This window comes from Pleurodeles waltl, chromosome 7, assembly GCF_031143425.1.
Source record: "Pleurodeles waltl isolate 20211129_DDA chromosome 7, aPleWal1.hap1.20221129, whole genome shotgun sequence".
NCBI lineage: Eukaryota > Metazoa > Chordata > Amphibia > Caudata > Salamandridae > Pleurodeles > Pleurodeles waltl.
In genome coordinates, this window is record NC_090446.1 from 1,021,210,475 (window position 1) to 1,021,229,875 (window position 19,401).

Genomic DNA, 19,401 nt, shown 5'->3' on the forward strand with positions numbered 1-19,401 from the left:
TCCTTTCTCAAATAGAGCCTGGTCTTCCGGCAATAAAATGGACAAACAGTACTACGAAAGCCACTCTGATGTAGGTGAAATAGATTGCAAGATGGAAATGAATGGCAGGGAGTATCTCCATTGGAATATTTGCAGGACCCACCTGTCTAATGTTATTTCATGGCACATGTGGAGAAAATGAGTGATCCTGCCTCCCACTGGGAGATCATGTGCCGCTGAGGTAAACTACAGCTGGTTGAAGGTTGGTTCCGGAGGGGCTGGGGGACTAGGAAGTTTGTTGCCTTTGCTGCTCTGAGCTTTGCCTGTTAGATGCCCTACTCCAACGGAACTGGGGTACCTGTTGCTGGGGTAGTGGGCCTTGATGGTGCCCAAAGTCTCCTTGCAATGCCTTTTCCTTAACTCTAAATACATCTTACTACCACTTACTGCCTTTTTCCCTTACCTGATCCTTAGTAAGTATTTAATATCCTTTGCTTATCCCAAACCCTAAAACATTTTACAGCCCCTATCCTTGCCCATCCCCGAACTCTAAACCCCAGAAACTCCTAACTGACCCAAGGTTACCCATAGCCATTTTTAAGCCCTTAAACCCTTTGCATGTCCTTTAATTTCATGAAAAACAAACCTGCGTGGTAAATTCCCAAACTGTAAAGGGACAGAAAATTGCATGTGTGAGACCTACCTCAGTTGTAACTGCAGCACTGCAAAGGTAAACTTTGATAATACCTGTGTTGTAAAGATTGTATACCAATACTTCAGGAACCAGTGTAGAGCATGGTGTCTGGTGTGGAAGAGGCTCTGATGTAGAAACTGAACTCGAAATAGGTTTCAAGAGTCACTTCCAGCATAGGGCGGATTCAACGTGGACTCACACAATGCCACCTATCGACACACAGGGGTTATACTGAAAACAATCTTGTGGATCCAGTCTGGTGCCTGGGGATATTCTAGAAGTGAGGACTCTATGGGTAGAAGTACCCACCAGACTCGCCCACACCAACTCTCAAGGAGAAAACTGTCTACTACCCGTCCTGCTACAATCAAGCCCCCTCACTGTTCTCAAAGAAAGTAAAACTGTACTATTGTAAGTAAAAGTCAAGAATGCCAGTGAAGTGAAAAAAACTGAAAACAATGATGTAAAAACCTTAGTGCAGAGTACCAGAGGGTGTTGGGGGCAGGGTGTGTTTACCCAAACATAAAACCTGAGATGGCCCACATTTGGATGTACTTATACGAAACCTCAAAATGAATTGGCAAACACACTTTTTACGGATGGATGGTAATTCAACCATCTACAAATGGGCTCTAAACATAAATCAACTTGCCTGCACCAAAGCTAGATTATATGTTGGGACTGGAGGCAGGAATTATGCATTCTTCTTTGCTTTTTATTTCACAGCAGCCTTGTTCAACATTCAGTAATAGACTATCTTTCACATTAAACACAGGGAAGGGGATGGAAACACATTAGCGAACAGGAGCACTGACAGTCCAATAACATAGCTTGCTCGATTGCTAGGCCTCATCTTTCTTTGCTGCTCCACAGCCACAAACTAAGTCCCTTCTTTATTCCTGGTTATATCTGGCCTAATTAAAAAGTAATATCTGTTTTTTAATGTATCGCAGACTAACTACAACTTTTTCCCCTTACAGAGGGCACCGAGGGAACACATTTAAACGCTCCTCACGAGGCCCAGCAGGCCGCGTTCACTGGGTTGTGGCCTCCGCCCACTAGATGGTGCACTGCTTAAACTCCTATTGTGCACCAGAGAGTCGCATCTCTGGCTCTTCTGAGGGTGTGTGAACTCCATTTAGAAAGAGGAGCCGCGCACCCGCAGAGAGAACCTTGGCACCCACAACACCTGGAGCGAGATGCCCCTGGCTGGGGTCTGTATTGGTACAGGTAGGCACAACAAAAACAAGTACACAGCGGTATTGATGCCATGCAAGTGCATCTTTATTCGTGCCAGTAGGGAAGTCTGAATCAAAGTACAGCCATCCAAGCCCATTTTCGATGCTGCTTGGACAAGCCCAGGTGTACAAGCTCAAGAGACCAAAAGGGTGTTGCGTCCCAGGGACTGGACCTATTATTGAGCTCCAGGCTCCTGCAAAAGATGTACCCCAGCACCACACTGGACTTACTAACAGCTCTAAATAATCACATTCTGATCTAAATACACCAATATCCGCAGTACACAGAGCTTGAGTATACAGAGGATAAAATCCTAACCCCCTTTTCATGATGAACTTTTGCGCTGCAGTACAGGCACCAATCCACCAGGCAGTCGCCTCAGCTAGCACAACGCTAGCGCACCCTTGCATAAATGACTGTAGTTAACCAACCACTATCATGAGCCCCTGATCTTGTTGGACCCTTTGGCCACTCCATGACATGCCTCGTAGCAGGGGATGATCCCTCACAACCTCCCTTTTAAGATGGGGAGTAAATATAAACATGTGCAAGCTGTGGATATGGAAGCATTTAAACATTTAAACGGGTGTACTTGTCCCAATACCTTTCCCCCACAGGCAACTCAGATACCCAGATTCCTGCCCCAATGGGCAGGGAACGAGAAGGGGCTGAACTCCCGCTGAGCATGGCGGACAACCCTTACCTCTTAGATGTTGATGACACTCATAGGGACCCATGCCGCTCTCGGCTGTGGCGTTTGCCTCCAGATGCAGGAAATTCATCTGCTCCCTCCTTAACACAAGTATTGGACATGTCGGACATGCTGGATCCTGATGACATTCTCACTCCTCAGAAGGATCCCCAACCGAGAAAGTAGCGGTCGACAACGCAGGAAGACTGAGGAAGCTTGTGCTCACCTTAGGACGGAATGACCTCACCCCCCCACTGGAGGGCAAAGCAGCTATGATCCCAGATATTGACACCAGCATGGCCACTTTCTTAGTAAAGTATGTCTGACATCCAAAGAAAGGCATGGGCAGCTTATAGCAGTTCCGCCATGACAAACTGCTGGACATCACAGTACCACTTGAGAAAATTCTAGATATGGCCAAGAAGCCCTAGCAATCTGGGTCCCTAATCACCCCAAAAATCTTACCTGGTTTGCCCAATGTGCTGTTATCTTTCTAGGAAATCCCAATAGCCCATTGTCTACTGAATGCAGGTAGTCCCACCTCATTAAAGTGGATGCCTATTTGAGAGACCTAGCTTCCTCCGACGCAGGGAGCACTGCAAAAGGGGGGCTTTTTGGGTAGCCTTTCATCGAAGAGTTGGGGGAAGTTTGTGGGCACATTTAGGGCCTCATTACAACCCTGTCGGCCGGCGGTAAGCTGACGGTAACACCGTCAACAGGCTGGCGGTGTTCCGCCAGCTATTATGACCGTGGTACTATAGCCAAGGCCATACCGCTGGCCCCTCCACTATACCGCCAGGCTTCCGCCTGGTGGTCATAATCCCCAGGGCAGCGGTGAGTCCCTAACCGCCAGCCTGGCCACGGCGGTAAACACCGCCATGGAAAGGCTGGCGGTAGGGGGGACTTGTGGTGCCCTTGCACCCCCCATGCACTTGGCATGGGCAGTGCAGGGGCCCCAGGCATAGCCCCATCGCATATTTCACTGCCCGCTGCACATCAGCATTGCCGCGGCTCTATTACAAGCCGGCAGCAATGTTGATGTGACTTTTCCACTGGGCCAGCGGACGTCAACACTGTTACCGTCCACTGGCCCAACGGAAAAGTCGAAATAGGGAGCCAGAAATACCACCAGCACTGGTGGTATTCTGGTGCCCGCCGAGGTTGTAATGAGGGCCTTACTTTCCAGTGAAAAGCTCACCTTTCAATGAAGGGCATATTCGAATCAAAGGTATTCTCTGTGTTTGGTCGCGATAAAGGGCGCTCGGCCGGTCGCTTCCCTTCCTCAACCCCAACAAGAGGCCAAGCCCCTTATCACAGGCAATGGCAGGACCAGTCGAGATTCAGAAGCTTCTTTCCATCCAGGAGTGTTCAATGTCACTGAGGTGTTGGGGAAGATTCTACAGAAATTCCGACAGCACTGCTTACGGTAAGTGTTCTCCCTTCACCCAACTAAGAGTGGGAGGGTGGCGAGCTCAGCACACATTTCTACAGTTCATGTGGAAGGACCAACTACACAAGTTCACATCCATTCCCTTTGGCTTATCGTTAGTCCCTTGGTACTTTACAAAGGTTCTACATCCGGCAATGGAGACTCTGCGAGCCCAGGGAATTGGCTTGATAGTTTACTTGGATGATATCCTCTTACTAGACCAATGCCCAAACAAACTTTGGGAGCATCTTCAAACAACACTGCATCTCTTGGAAGCCCTGGTGTTCGTCATGAACATGAAGTAATCGCTGTTCTCCCAAGCTCAAACAACAACTTTTCTGAAATTCAGAATAGATTTCAGTGCAACCACACTGATCCGTCTGTCGAAGAAGACAGCAAAGATCAGACAGGAGCTCTGCAAAACTCTCCCAAAGAAAAGACCACCTTGAGACAAATCACTCCTTTCATCATCCACTCAAGCAATATTTCTGGGGTTGCCCCATTACAGGGCACTTCAATGCATGAAAGTGCATCATTTACTCAAAGGCTTAACACAGCTGGAACAGTTCCCCTGACCGAGCATGCCAAAGAAGAGATGAGATGGTGGTTTACACGTATCGAAGTGTGGAATGGGATATCAATCTTCAGTTCCAATCCAGATATAGTTATAGAATCGGATGTCAGCAGAAGTGTCCGGTGCTGCGACTTATCCGCAGAAGGGAAATGATTTTCACAGGAACAACAGTTACATATCAATGGCCGAGAACATCTAGCGGGCTCATTCTCAGTGCGTTGCTGGACCAAAGAGAGAGCGCAGTGCTGGGTGTTACTGAAGATGGACAACATTTCAGCAGTGCGTTATACCAATCGCTTAGAGGGGACATCATCAAAAGCCCTATCAAAATTGGGTAAGAACTTCTGGACAACAACATCTTGGTGACAATGGAACACCTTGCTGATAATGCCAACAAAGAGCCAGACTGGAATTACAAATATCTACAAATTATGAGTCTTTGGAAACTGCACCCAACAACCTTCAAGGTGATGGAGAAATGATGGGGCCCATTCACAATGGATCTATATGTGTCAAGGCTGGATCACCAATGGGGGAACTTCTTCAGCTGGTGCCCAGATTCTCAAGCGATAGCGACAGATGCCCTTCTCCAGGGCTTGAGTCAAGAAAAGGGGTATACCTTTCCTCCCTTCTGCATGATCACAAGAACATCAGCTAAGGTGAGATGGCAGAACGTGGAGTTGGTAGTAATAATGCTGAACTATAGGTCGCAAGTCTAGTATCCAACTCTAATGGAACTTCCCTGGGCTTCTCCAATCGTTCTTCCCCTAATTGGAGCGCTCCTCCTGGATCCTTAGGGGGAACCTGCATGACCTAGTGCTAAACGGACAACTGTATCTCATGGAGTGGAGAGTTACAGGGAATGATACAAAGCCCTGGACTTTTGCAAGATGCTCAATGTATCTTATCAAAGGCTTGGGCAGATGGAGCAATAGGTCCGCCTGGACAAGATGGTATGGTTGGTGTCTCCAAAGGGGTCCGAAGTTGTGCAGATCTTAAACTTTCTGTCACCTTTGGCATCTGAAGGTTTGGTTTATAGATCAATGAATATGCTCTGCTAAGCCACATCAAAAGAATATCTTCCGATCGATGGGTCTTCAGTTAGGGAACACCCATTAGTATAGAAAATGGTGAGAGGTATACGCTTTTTGATTCCTCCTGAGCCGGGGTGCTTGGCCCTTTTGGACGTGAACGAGGTACTTCACCTCTTTTTGTCAAGGAAGAGAAATAAATACCTTTCCAGGATGAACCATTTAGGTATGCTCGCCTTGCTGCTGTCTAACGTCCTGCAGGAGAGTGTCCGATGTTAGAGCACTCAACGTTACAGGTAGAGTTTTTCACCCCAGAAGGGGTTAACCTTCATACATCTAAATGAACAAAATGCAATTCAAGGGACATTTTTTACCCAGCATTTGATGATCACCCCAAATTATGTGTGGTGAAATGTATTAAAGCCTATGAAGACATGAGCGCTGAGCTTTACACCCAGGTGAATGACAACTCCTCATTTCTATCTGAAAGCTGTTTTTAATGCCTTATCATCCCCTATGATAGCATGTGAGATGGGTCATGCAAGAGGCAGGTATCTATGCTTCCAAATTTAGAGCGAATTATGCTAGGTGCACTGTTGTCTTGAAAGCTTTTGCCATCGGGGCATGGTTGGAGGACATCCTGAATGCTCCAGATTGGTCCTCAGACTTAACATTTGAACGATTCTACTTTAAACTGGTGGTAGGCATGGCAACTTTCGTGGTAAGTAAGCTGTTAATGAGCATAATCCTCGCTTCCGGTCCTGACATAGAATGAAAAATGTCCTAGCTTTCATAACTGAAAGTTTCAATTCTATTAAGGACACGGAAGGGAGGACTATCTCTCCCAATGATCAATTAATCACTGCCCTCCTGAATTTCGGGGGTAAGAAGCAAAAGTGAACACAGACGTACTGGCAGTAAGTAGACAATGCTTTGACTATTACAATTAATTGTTGTGTATGATATCAATGACATTACACCTAGGGATTGTTGCAAATATTTGAACTTGTACAATTGTTGTGTAACAGTTATATTACCTCAATAAGCTAAAGTTTCACTTATGTTGGTCTGTATTATATAGGAAATGCCATATCCACAAAGGACTAACAGGACGCAGATGATCTTTGTTGTGTGAAGAAAGAGGGGGGCTCGCAATCGAAGATTGACTACTATTGCACTATTAGTGCTCCTATTTCCTAATGTGTTTTCTTCCCTTTCTCTGTGTTTGATGGGAAAGGTAGTTTATTGCTGAATGTTGAACAAGGCTTCTGTGAAATAAAAAGACAAGAAAAAAAAGCATAATCTTCTCCTCCTAGTCCTTAACAGAATTGAAACGTTCTGTTGAGAAAGCTAGGAAAATTTTCATTACATTACACAGAATTCAATTAATGTATTCATTATTTTGCAAAGTGAAGTGACTAGCACAAAGAAACAGGTGTCGAATATATCCTTGTTGTAATCAGAACGTAAAAGGAAAATTTACCTTTCTTTAAACCCAGAGAAGCTAGTCTTCTCATGTAATCATTAATATCATCTCTATAAGAAGCAACAGGGTTCTATTTCTCATATTCTTGTCTGTCTTTACCTTTATCCAAGCTATGCTGGTGCTAACTATAAATCTGAAGTAAAAAGCATTTTTGTCCAGCAATTCCTACCGGCCAAATAGGGATGACTAATTTCACAGGCAAAAGGAACACCTATTTTCCCTGGACACATCTCGCCTGGTACAACATGAACATTTTCTACGGAAAAGTGCCCATAAAGAATAGGAGAACATGGGGAAATCAGTGAGCAGACACCCATTATCTTGAATATTCGTCATTGCAACAGCTAAATCTTGCAACTGTGCGGCAATACTACACAAGTAAATGAAAGTACCCCTGCGGTATCTAACTTTTAAAGTTTTGTATTACTGCTTGGGGTTTCTACAGAACAGGTAGACTGCAATCACTAAACGTGCATTATTTCACACTATTATGAAGCAAGCTGATTTCTGATGTGATAAACTCTGCAAGGAGACTTACCACTGCGATGAAAAGTCAACAAACTCTGCTGAAAACCTATCTGCAGGAAGCTGAGGTGAAGGCTCCTCCACAACCTGTTTGAGTTGCTGGAACGGGGTGCCCCAGGAGTCATAAGGAAACTTCAGTATCGCCATTTCAATCTAAAAGAAACAAACGAACACATTGGTGCATTTCAACATCGAAATAACCTAATTCAAACTTTACAACTTGTTAAACCAATAGTACATTTTCAAGAAGTCTCTGACAGTTGCATGCTTAATTGTGATGTACTTCATCTTTTTTATTTGTCCTAAGCAATCAATCAAACACATTTCTTAAGTGCACTACTCACCCGGTAGGGTCTCAAGGCGCTGGGGGTGGGTGTGGGAGTAGGGGGGTTACTGCTCGAAAAGCTATGTTTTGGGGAGTTTTCTGAAGGTTAGGAGGTCCTGGGTCTTGTGTAGGTTGGTAGGGAGGGAGTTCCAGATATTGGCGGTGAGGTGGAAGAAAGATCTGCCTCCAGAGGTGGTGCGCTGGATGTGGGGGACTGTAGCAAGGGCGAGGTCGGCGGAGGGGAGCTTTTGAGTTGGTTTGTGGAAGTTGATTCGTTTGTTGAGGTAGGCCAGTCCGGTGTCGTGGAAGGCTTTGTGAGCGTGGACAAGGATTTTGAAAATTATCCTTTTGTTAATGGGCAGCCAGTGTAGAGATCTGAGGGGGGCGGAGATGTGTTTGTGGCAAGGGAGGTTGTGGATGAGGCGTGCGGCTGCGTTCTGGATTTGTTGGAGTTTTCTCTGAAGCTTGGCTGTGGTCCCTTTGTAGAGGGTGTTGCCGTAGTCCAGTCTGCTGCTTATGAGGGCGTGGGGGACTGTTCTTGTTTCTAAAGGAATCTATTTGAAAGTCTTGCGTAGCATGCGAAGGGTGTTGAAGCAGGAGGATGATATGGCGTTGATTTGCTGAGTCATGGAGAGGGATGAGTCCAGTATGATGCCAAGACTGCGTGCGTGGGTGGTGGGTGTGGTCCAAGGGTGGTGAGCCACCAAGAGTCGTTCCATGCTGTCTTGTTGGGACCAAAGATGATGATCTCTGTTTTTTCTGAGTTCAATTTGAGGTGGCTTGCTGTCATCCAGTTAGCAATGGCGATGAGTCTGGTGTGTAGGTTATTCTTGGTGGTAGCTGGGTTCCTCGTGAGGAAGATGATGAGCTGGGTGTCGGCAGCGTAAGAAATGATGGTGAGGGCGTATGATGTTGGCGAGAGGAGCCATGTAGACATTGAAAAGGGTGGGGCTGAGGGAGGATCCTTGGGGGACCCCACAGATGGTCTTGGTGGCTGTAGACCGGAAAGGAGGGAGGCCAACTCTTTGAGTTCTTTCGGACAGAAAGGAGGTGAGCCAGTCCAGGGCTTTGTGGCAAATAAGCAGCTGTAAAATCTATGCTCTCTACATGCTGCACTTATTTTAACTTCCTAATAACATAGCAACCCGACGTCCCGGGTTTCAATGGACAGTAGCAGTTTTTCAAAGATTGCCCTGCTGCTTCATTCACGTTGCACATCAGGATTTAATGAGGGGTGAATCAGCCTCTGCTGGAATATGAGCCGACCTAAGGAACTCGTGTCAGCAATGAGCAGGTATGGTTTAAGTGGCAGATTTAAGTACACTTCGATGGGGCTTACGCCACATGCAGTTGGAGGGGTTTAGGGCAGGAGATGCAAGGTTGGTTTGGGGTCGAGGTAGCAGGAGGCATTTCAATCAGGCGAACCACTAATCTCTGGGCAACCTCCATTTCCCCCTTACAGAAACACAAATGGAAACTGTGTTCTGTTTCTTCCCAGGTATTTGTAGTCTCGTTTTGTAAATATAAATACAGGACTAAAATACACTGGTACAATTTGCATAATTTAGAACATTTTGCATTATGTTTGTTATGCAAAACTCCACATGTTACACCATGTCACCTAATTATGTTCCTGGTAAAATTCTACCACAAGCGTGTGCGGAATAATGCGAACAGACAACACAAGTGGGTGTTGATTGCACCACTTGTGTTTTTCGTGCTATTTTTAACCACGAAAGGCATTCCGTTGACCCGAAATTTCATGAATGCAAAGTATGTAAAATTCTCACAGCCCTAGTAAAGTTCTAGAATGAGAAGAAAAGCAAATTGAATGTGAGGTCACCTTAACTTTTCGGAATTGAACGAAGACCATAGCCTACCAAACACTTTTCTAAATTGTATGCAGACTTATTTAATGAATTTTAAATTACGCTAGTATAATGGCATGTTTGTGCGTTGCCACTGTGATACTTCAGCGACCACGGTACGTGTCAAAGCTCAGTCCTACTTCAATGCCAAGAACTATCTTTTTTGTTTCCAAAAATCACGTCACCCAATATTAACATCTCCTTAATTTTATCATCACACGTAACTACTTTCATTTCAAGATACCCTTTGTGTTATTCCTATAGTTCTGTAAAACACAGACTGTACGTTCTTTTGTTTTTAGGATGTTACAAGAAGTTGGGTTTCAAACCTGCACATCAACTTGTTATAGTGTGATTATGACAAAATAAAAATTAATGAATGTAGTAATTTGTACACAGAAGAACCTATTAACCCCAACCCAATACAATTTAAATAAAACCTGAAAATGAAGCCACAAATGTGTAAGTGAAGAAAGGTTCACCATATTGAACTCCCAGTCCCAATGATGTTGTAAAGTGACGCTCCCAAGGAAACAACACTGACAGGGTCTTATAGGTCTGGGAGAGTGATCTCCCCGCCTTCTCCAGTGATGCAGCTGCAGAAGTCCAACTTGCCAGAGGCCTTCACCGATAGCTGAACCAGAGCTGGTGAAGCACTACTTCCACGACACGGGAGAGGACAGGAGGCGATCCCAAGAAGCAGAACATTGTAGTGGGTAGTGGTACCTTGCCAAACCTTTAAGGTAACTCGCTCTGGGCTTTGAAAAAACTGGAAAATGCCCAAGACGTACTGTGTTACAGAGCAATCATGAAAATTCCAGTTGGGATACATTTCTCCATCTGTTTTTGTTGAACTTAGAAAAGGAGGCAGCCACAATCTACTCCAATAAAGAGCTGAAACTTCGTCCCGAGTGCCCAGCAGCTTTGAATCACTCACTGAAGAGCAGAGTTCTTTAAGAGCCTAGTAGGCCTCTTGTACGAACACCCAGTCCAAGTTCCAGACTCTAAATCAGAAAAAGTATTTCATTAGCAGTCTTAACCAGAGTAACTACCAAGAGGTAAAACACCTAGTACTGACTACTGAGAGTTGGCAGCAGTACAGCGTGGTGACATTTCCCATTCCCCACCTGAACAAACCATCACACTCACAAAACTAAAAGCCGCAGAAGTGGGTGAGCATGATGCCTGAGGCATGCACGTACCAACCGCCCTGACCCACAAGTGCAGTATGACCAGACACCTCTATCAAACACAAGTGCATCAGGTGAAGCACAAACAACCAGAGGATACCATAAATGTGATAGTCCTGACATCTGTGAGCAGCAGCTCCAGTACCTGGAAGTCTACAGTCATTGCCAATGGCAACGAGGACAGGGCTCAGTATGGCCTCCGACCTGAGTCCTTCTAGGCAATGTCTGCTACCTCAGTATGGTGTAGATAAAGGTTAGAACAGCAGGGCCTGCCCTAGATTTCATATCAGCCAGTACAGAAAGCAAGAGGTTTCCGCTGCCTCAATCAGGGTCTTCTACCTTTTCTGCAATAAGAGCTACTTATGTTCAAAGAGAATCATCACTAGTTAATTATATTATTAGTGTTGCAATAGTGACCACTTAAGAAAAGATTACATTGGTGGGTGGCCTCAATATGCAAGATTACTAGCAGTGAACAACTGAGTTTATCAGGCATGTCTGTCAGAAGTAATGTAGAAAAGGCTATCAGTGTGCAATGTCACGACACGAGTAATAATTAACAGTGATAGTTACAATGCCCCTGATGCCAAGGTAATATTAGTAATCGGTCCCCACTGAGCCCTGTTACGTACCACTAAAATATCAGTTTTAAATAAATTTTGTCAATTCAATAATTTTTCAAAAAAGTCAGCTTCAGACGTTTCATCTTCAGATGTTTTCTCTTGAATACACACTTTTGGATGTTGTAATACATATATTAATTAATAATTGAACAAAGGAAAAGCTTCTAGTTTAGTAGGCTGACCTGCACAAAGGGCTACTTTTAGGCAGCTAAACATCTATAAGTAGCTCACAAGCTACTCTTCGGAGAAGCGTTGCATACAGAGTATACTGAGAGTCCCCTAGCTCCAAACTACCGCAGCCGCCTTTTAGCCTTTCACAGCAGTCATTGCAACGCTAGGACGGCTGCTCAAGGGCAAACTTGAGATAAAGAGCAGACACTGCCAACACAATTCAAACACAGTTTAGATTTGCTCTCATTCCTCTGGTTCACCTCAACTCTTCAGCAACTCAGGAGCCAGTTGGCGTGCCCTTGGGAATATTATGGTTTTCTCATCAAGACAATACAAGCATGTGACCCTAAGTTACCAGGACACTGTATTTCTAACCCTCGGCTTTCACTTACCAAGCCACTAAAATCTGGAACTTGAAACCTTTGCTGAGTTCAGTGGAAGGAGTTGGACTAACGGTCTTGAAAACTGGGATCTGAAAAATTAAAGCCCAGGACTAAGAAAGTGGTGTCCCAGTGATATGGAGGCACCAGATAATAAAAGCCAGTACTTCCTCACACACGGGCTGTGTTTATGCCTTTCAACGAGGTGTACCACAAACAGCCATTGTAGGAAAGTACCATCTTGCCTGGCATGCTACCCCCATTTTTACTGTATGTATGTTTGTTTTTGCCTATGTGTCACTGGGATCCTGCTAGTCAGGACCCCAGTGCTCATAATGTATGCCCTATATGTGTTCCCTGTGTGGTGCCTAACTATCACTGAGGCTCTGATAACCAGAACTTCAGTGATTATGCTCTCTCTGCTTTTAAAATTGTCACTGCAGGCTTGTGACTAATTTTACCAATTCTCATTGGCACACTGGAACACCCTTATAATTCCCTTGTATTCGGTACCTAGGTACCCAGGGTATTGGGGTTCCAGGAGATCCCTATGGGCTGCAGCATTTCTTTTGCCACCCATAGGGAGCTCAGACAATTCTTACAGAGGACGTCCACGTTATTTCACAGCCATTTTTCACTGCACATAAGTAACTTATAAGTCACCTATATGTCTAACCCTCAGTTGGTGAAGGTTAGGTACCAAGTTACTTAGGGGGTTATTACAACTTTGGAGGAGGTGTTAATCCGTCCCAAAAGTGACGGTAAAGTGACGGATAGACCACCAGCCGTATTACGAGTCCATTATATCCTATGGAACTCGTAATAAGGCTGGTGGGATATCCGTCACATTTGGGACGGATTAACACCTCCTCCAGAGTTGTAATAACCCCCTTAGTGTGTGAGCACCCTGGCACTAGCCAAGGTGCCCCCACATTGTTCAGGGCAAATTCCCCGGACTTTGTGAGTGCGGGGACACCATTACACGCGTGCACTACATATAGGTCAATACCTATATGGGACAATTCTATGCAATCCTGGGTCTCTAGCACAGAACCCTGGGACTGCCAAACTTGCTTTCTGGGGTCTCCACTGCAGCTACTGCTGCTGCCAACCCCTCAGACAGGTTTCTGCCCCCCCCCCCTCCCCGGGCCTGGGCAGCCCGGTCCCAGGAAGGCAGAACAAAAAATTTCCTCTGAGAGAGGGTGTTACACCCTCTCCCTTTGGAAACAGGTGTAAAGGGCTGGGGAGGAGTAGCCTTCCCCAGCCTCTGGAAATGCTTTGATGGGCACAAATGGTGCCCTCTCTGCATAAGCCAGTCTACACCGGTTCAGGGATCCCCCAGCCCTGCTCTGGCACAAAACTGGACAAAGGAAAGGGGAGTGACCACTCCCCTGACCAGCACCTCCCAGGGGAGGTGGCCAGAGCTCCTCCAGTGTGTGTCCCAGACCGCTGCCATCTTGGATGCAGAGGTGTTGGGGCACAATGAACAGCTCTGAGCGGCCAGTGCCAGCAGGTGACGTCAGAGACCCCTCCTGATAGTGCTTACCTTTCTCAGTAGCCAATCCTCCTCTGTGGGCTATTTAGGGTCTCTCCTCTGGGCTATTCCTCAGACAACGAATGCAAGAGCTCACCAGAGTTCCTCTGCACTTCCCTCTTCAACTTCTGCCATGGATCGACCGCTGACTGCTCCAGGATGCCTGCAAAACCGCAACAAAGTAGCAAGACGCCTACCGGCAACCTTGTAGCGCCTCATCCTGCTGGCTTTCTCGACTGATTCCTGGTGGTGCATGCTCTGAGGGCTGTCTGCCTTCAACCTGCACTGGAAGCTAAGAAGAAATCTCCCGTAGGTCGACGGAATCTTCCCCCAGCCAACGCAGGCACCAAACTTCTGCCTCACTGGTCCTCTGGGTCCCCTCTCATCCTGACAAGCGTGGTCCCTGGAACACAGGAGCTGGGTCCAAGTGTCTCCCACAGTCCAGTGGCCCTTCTGTCCAAATTTGGTGGAGGTAAGTCCTTGGCTCCCCACGCCCGACGGTAATCCTGTGAACTGCAGCTGCTCGGGCTTCTGAGCACTTTTTCAAGACTACCTTTGTGCACAGCCTAGCCCAGGTCCCCAGCGCTCTGTCCTGCACTGCCCAACTCGCTGAGTTGGACTCCGAAGTCGTGGGACCCTCCTTTGTGACTCTGAGTCGACCGCTGTCCTCAGATCTTGTAAGTGCCTGTTCAGGTACTTCTGCGGGTGTTGCCTGCTTCTGTGGGGGCTCTCTGAGTTGCTGACCGCCCCCTCTGTCTCCTCCTCCAAGTGGTGACCTCCTGGTCCTTCCTGGGCCCCAGCAGCACCCAAAATCCTCAACTGCGACTCTTGCAGCCAGTAAGGCTTGTTTGCAATCTTTCTGCGTGGAAACAACTCTGCATCCTCCAGCACGCCGTGGGACATCTTCTGACCAAAGGAGAACTTCCTGGCACCTTCTGTTGTTGCAGAATCTTCGGCTTCTTCCACCTGGAGCCAGCCCTTTTGCACCTTCATCCAGGGTTTAGTGGGCTCCTCCCCCCCGCCCCCAGACACTTGTGTGACTCTTGGACTTGGTCGCCTTCTTTTACAGGTCCAGGAATCCATCTTCAGTGTTTTGCTGGCAGTTGTTGTCCTTGCAGAATCCCCTATCTCGACTTTACTGTCTTTCTGGGATAGTAGGGTAACTTTACTCCTACTTTTCTGTGTCTTGGGGTGGGGTATCTTGGACACTCAGTGTTTTCTTACACTCCCAGCGACCCTCTACAACCTACACTAGGCCTGGGGTCCATTTGTGGTTCGCATTCCACTTTTAAAGTATATGGTTTGTGTTGCCCCAAGGCCTAATTCTCCCTATTGCATTCTATTGTGATCCTACATTGTTTGCACTACTTTTCTAACTATTATGTACCTGATTTTGGTTTGTGTACATATAAATTTTGTATATTACTTACCTCCTAAGGGAGGGTATCCTCTGAGATACTTTTGGCATATTGTCACTAAAATAAAGTACCTTTATTTTTAGTAACTCGGAGTATTGTGTTTTCTTATGATATAGTGCTATATGATATAAGTGGTATAGTAGGAGCTTTGCATGTCTCCTAGTTCAGCCTAAGCTGCTCTGCTATAGCTACCTCTATCAGCCTAAGCTGCTAGAACACCTCTATTCTACTAATAAGGGATAACTGGACCTGGCACAAGGTATAAGTACCACAAGGTACCCACTATAAGCCAGGCCAGCCTCCTACAGTCATCAAACATGATGTGCTGCCCTGCATGAATGAGTGCAGCAAGGAAGCCAGAGTCCCTGTGCTGCACTGCAACAAAAGTACAACAGGTTTCATTGATGAGGAAATGCTTCTCCATCCCTACTAATGGAGCTCATCTAATTACCACACTTTTCGCAAATGTATCCAGCCAATTTAAATGATTACAAGCAAAGCATAGGCAGGTGGGCAATGAATCATTCAACCAAGGTGATACAACTGAACATGGTTAACTAACACCTGTTGAACTAAAGCTACAGAATATCAATTACTGCAAAGTTTTACCATGGTGATTCCAAGGCTCCAGATATCTGATTTTACGCTGTATCCCTTCTGATTTACTTCAGGATTTATCCTTTCTGGCTGTAAATTAAAGAAATCGAAGTAGCATCATGTTTGTTTTTCATCAAAAGATACAGTTGAATTTGAGTTCTACTAATTCTAGAAGTATTATACTAAATGTGACATTAAAACACTATGGTCTGCTCTGAAGTTGATTTCGTTTCGATGCTGTTCATTTGTAGAAATATATACAAACATGGATAATAAACCTATTAAGTCATCTGATAGCTATTAAAAATGTGTATTGGATATCCATCTTTTACTAATGTTTTAATCAATATCACGAATGGCAAATACTATTACAATAACTGGTCTAAATATCTAACAAGTGATCGTGGATTACGACTTACCGCCATGTACGGTTTGCAGCCGGCATCCATGGTTTTTGCAACAGAGTCAACGAGATAACCGCTAATCCCGAAATCGCACATTTTTACCTGCCCTTGTGCATTTATTAACACATTAGAGGGCTTCACATCTAGAAGAGGAGACAGACAAAATTAGCACCTTTACAAAGTACCATTCATGCATGACAAAAGTGAAAAAACACACACTTATTTACATGAAGCTCCATTGCTGAGGAAAGAAACTATGAAAATACACAAAGGAATTGTGAAAATAACATGGAATAAACAGAATTAAGAATTTTAGACCTTAACATTCACGACATATAGGACAAAGAAAATGAATAATGTGCTTGAAAAAAGATTTCCAAATAGCACACCCTTCAATGCAGTGACAAACAGCAGCCAGGGAACCTAATAGCAATGAAAACGGGGGTCCTAAAGTCACTGAGAGACAACTATAGCATCCCAATAAAAATAGCAGACAAAAGAAGACCAGATGGCATAATGAACATCAGTCAATATATCTATAAAGCATAAACCTATTGGAAGATATTGTACGTTACACCAAACTGCAAGATGACCCATGCAAACAACACAACTGAAGAATTAAGAGGATTGCAAAAAAAAAAAAGTCGCTTATGATTACAGATCATTAACATACCAGAGCTGCATTGGGGATATTCTCTTGATTTGGACATTTAAGGAAAAGGGACACAATCTGTTCCACAGAGGACTTAATGCATTTCAAACAACCATTATTGTTATAATTATCTTCTCATCAGAAAGGGACTATTTTATGGACACTAAATTCAGTATAAACGATAATCAGCTACACACAAGAGAATACAGGAGTCAGCAGACAAAGCCATTTGTCAGAAAAGAGACAACATTGACATAGAGCACAAGAAGCATGTCACCAAACTCAGCTAGGCTCTACGATAGGATAGGGGATGCTGAACACATGAAGATATGATGGATTGTAGATCTGATTTCATAAGCCAAGAGTACAGCTACAGAATTGTAGACAACCAAATCCTCAGAGTAACCTCTTGGAAATCAAAGGAAAAGAAGTACTAAACGAAGTCCACTCGTCATCCTATACCACCTAGTTAGAAGCACTATGCAATTTTGCAAGGAAATTAAACCTATTCTACAGCACATTAAGGGAGGTCTAATTCACTCATTGCATTCAATGATCAAAATACAAAAAACATATGACAAGCAAAAAAAAAAAAAAAGAAAAAAAACGTACCTAAATCTGCCAGCACATCCACACTTTTGATACAATCAAGAAACTGCATGCAGGAAAGGAGTACAACATAAACAGAAAAGTCCCCTGAGCCTCTAACAAGGTGGCATAATAAAGACGTACACAAACTGCTCATGAAGAGGTTATCATTTTGAAAAAATAAAACACGGCCAAGCGCTATATAAAATATTGAAGCTCCACTCGCAAAGCCTGAAGAGACCATACAAAGACAGTGCTGTGGGTGAGAATCTTTGAGACCCAACATCAGCATCCGAAAGCAGTACTCAAAAGCTAACATCAAGAGAGAAGGGAAAAGGAAGGTGTATACATACAAGTGCATACAACTATTTTTTACAATGAGAAGTGGTTTGAACAGGCCCAGTAGTTTCACGTGACACAATTAGGCTGGCACACTTCTACCCCACTCACCTCCAACCTCAGAAATGAACAGGTTGGAACATTCTGAAAGTACAGTGACCAGTGTAAAGCGACAGGTCGCTTTACACTGGTCATTGTACTTCACATCTGTCATGTGAATGACACTGCGATAGAACCTTTATCTTACAGAAACCTTAACATCACATATAACCAGCTTAATCCAAACCTACCCAGCATTCTAATGGCACCAACTTAAAAACCACCTCACTGTACCCAAACCAGACCAATAGCCCAGAGGCCTGGCACATGAGTACATCTGCAGTCTCTCTAGCTCTGCACATATTTTGTTTATTTGTTTAACTACAGAGTACATGTTCCCCACTCCCAAACGCATTTTGGCGCTAAGAGCACTAAGACTGCTAAGATCCTAACAGAGTAAAGAAACAAATTATCTGGTAGAGACATATTCTAGTTGCAGATTCCTTACCTGAGAATTTTCCCCAGGCGTCAGACTGGATCCAGAGACTTTTCTTACAGCAGTACCCTTAGGTGGCATCAGTCGACTCTGTGCCCGTCCCTGGCATTGTGGTTGCCGTGATGACAATGGGAGTCAAATATAGGCGCTTCCTCGGCACGGTGACATCAGTTTCTTTTCACAACTTTCCACGCCAAACCGCGAAGCCATGATGAACACTGCAGTGGTGCCAGAGCTAAGGCCCTAAAGGGGAATCCCCGTCCCTAGAAATCAGTTCGCAAGGGGGGAGGATGGGTGGGTCGGTAAGGAATCTGCAACTCGAATATGTCTCTATCAGATAATTCGTTACCGAAGGTAAACAACTTGATAGCGACTTCTAGTTGCAGATTTCTTACCTTAGAATAGTTACCCAGGAAATACCATCCTCGGAGAGTGTTGTGAACCATAATCATACTAAAAAGTCCTGCAGGGCCGAACAACCAAAGTAGCCGTCTCTGTGGACCTGACTGTCCAGGCAATAACTTTAGGCGGAAGGTCAAAAGCCGTCAACTGCCGCCACTCAATCTCCACGCAAGAAAGCAGAGACTGGACAGGTTCGGGTGAAGAACCGACCCCTGCTGCTGTGACAGAAGATCTTCCCGAAGGGGCAGTCTGATCGGAGGATCTGTGGCCATGCTCAGTAGCTCTGGATACTATACTCTTCGTGCCCAGTCTGGAGCCACAAGAATGACGTGGACCCAGTCGTTCTTGATCTTCTTTAGAACTCTGTGAAGAAGTTGTATTTGCAGAATGGTGTATTTGAGGCCTGAGCTCCACTCGAGACAAAAATGTCACGGAGCGAGAACCACCTTGGAAACTCCAACGTGCAAAACTGCAGACATTGCACATTCCCTGTGGATGCAAACAGATCTAACCAAGGCTCTCCCCACAGCTGAAAGAGTCCACCTTCGGAAGGCGATGCCATTCGTGATCGATTATGCATAGCCCGCCAGATGTTGAACCACCAGAGAAATGCCCTGATGTGCCAGCCACGTCCAGAAGTGTAGAGCCTCTTGAAAAAGGGTCCAGGACCCCACACCACCTCGTTTGTTGCAGTACCACATGGCAGTGTTGTTCGTGAACACCTGCA

General features: G+C 45.2%; 1 protein-coding gene across 1 annotated transcript in view; it reads right to left on the reverse strand.

Moving 5' to 3' along the window:
- MAP2K6 (mitogen-activated protein kinase kinase 6) overlaps window positions 1-19,401 on the reverse strand; it is a 460,161-nt gene that overhangs the window by 112,413 nt on the left and 328,347 nt on the right. The window contains exons 8-10 of the mRNA XM_069199837.1: window positions 16,174-16,301; window positions 15,767-15,844; window positions 7,662-7,801 (exon numbers count right to left, since the gene is read on the reverse strand). Of these exons, the coding sequence (XP_069055938.1) occupies window positions 7,662-7,801; window positions 15,767-15,844; window positions 16,174-16,301 (346 nt within the window). The remainder of the gene's footprint in view (window positions 1-7,661; window positions 7,802-15,766; window positions 15,845-16,173; window positions 16,302-19,401) is intronic.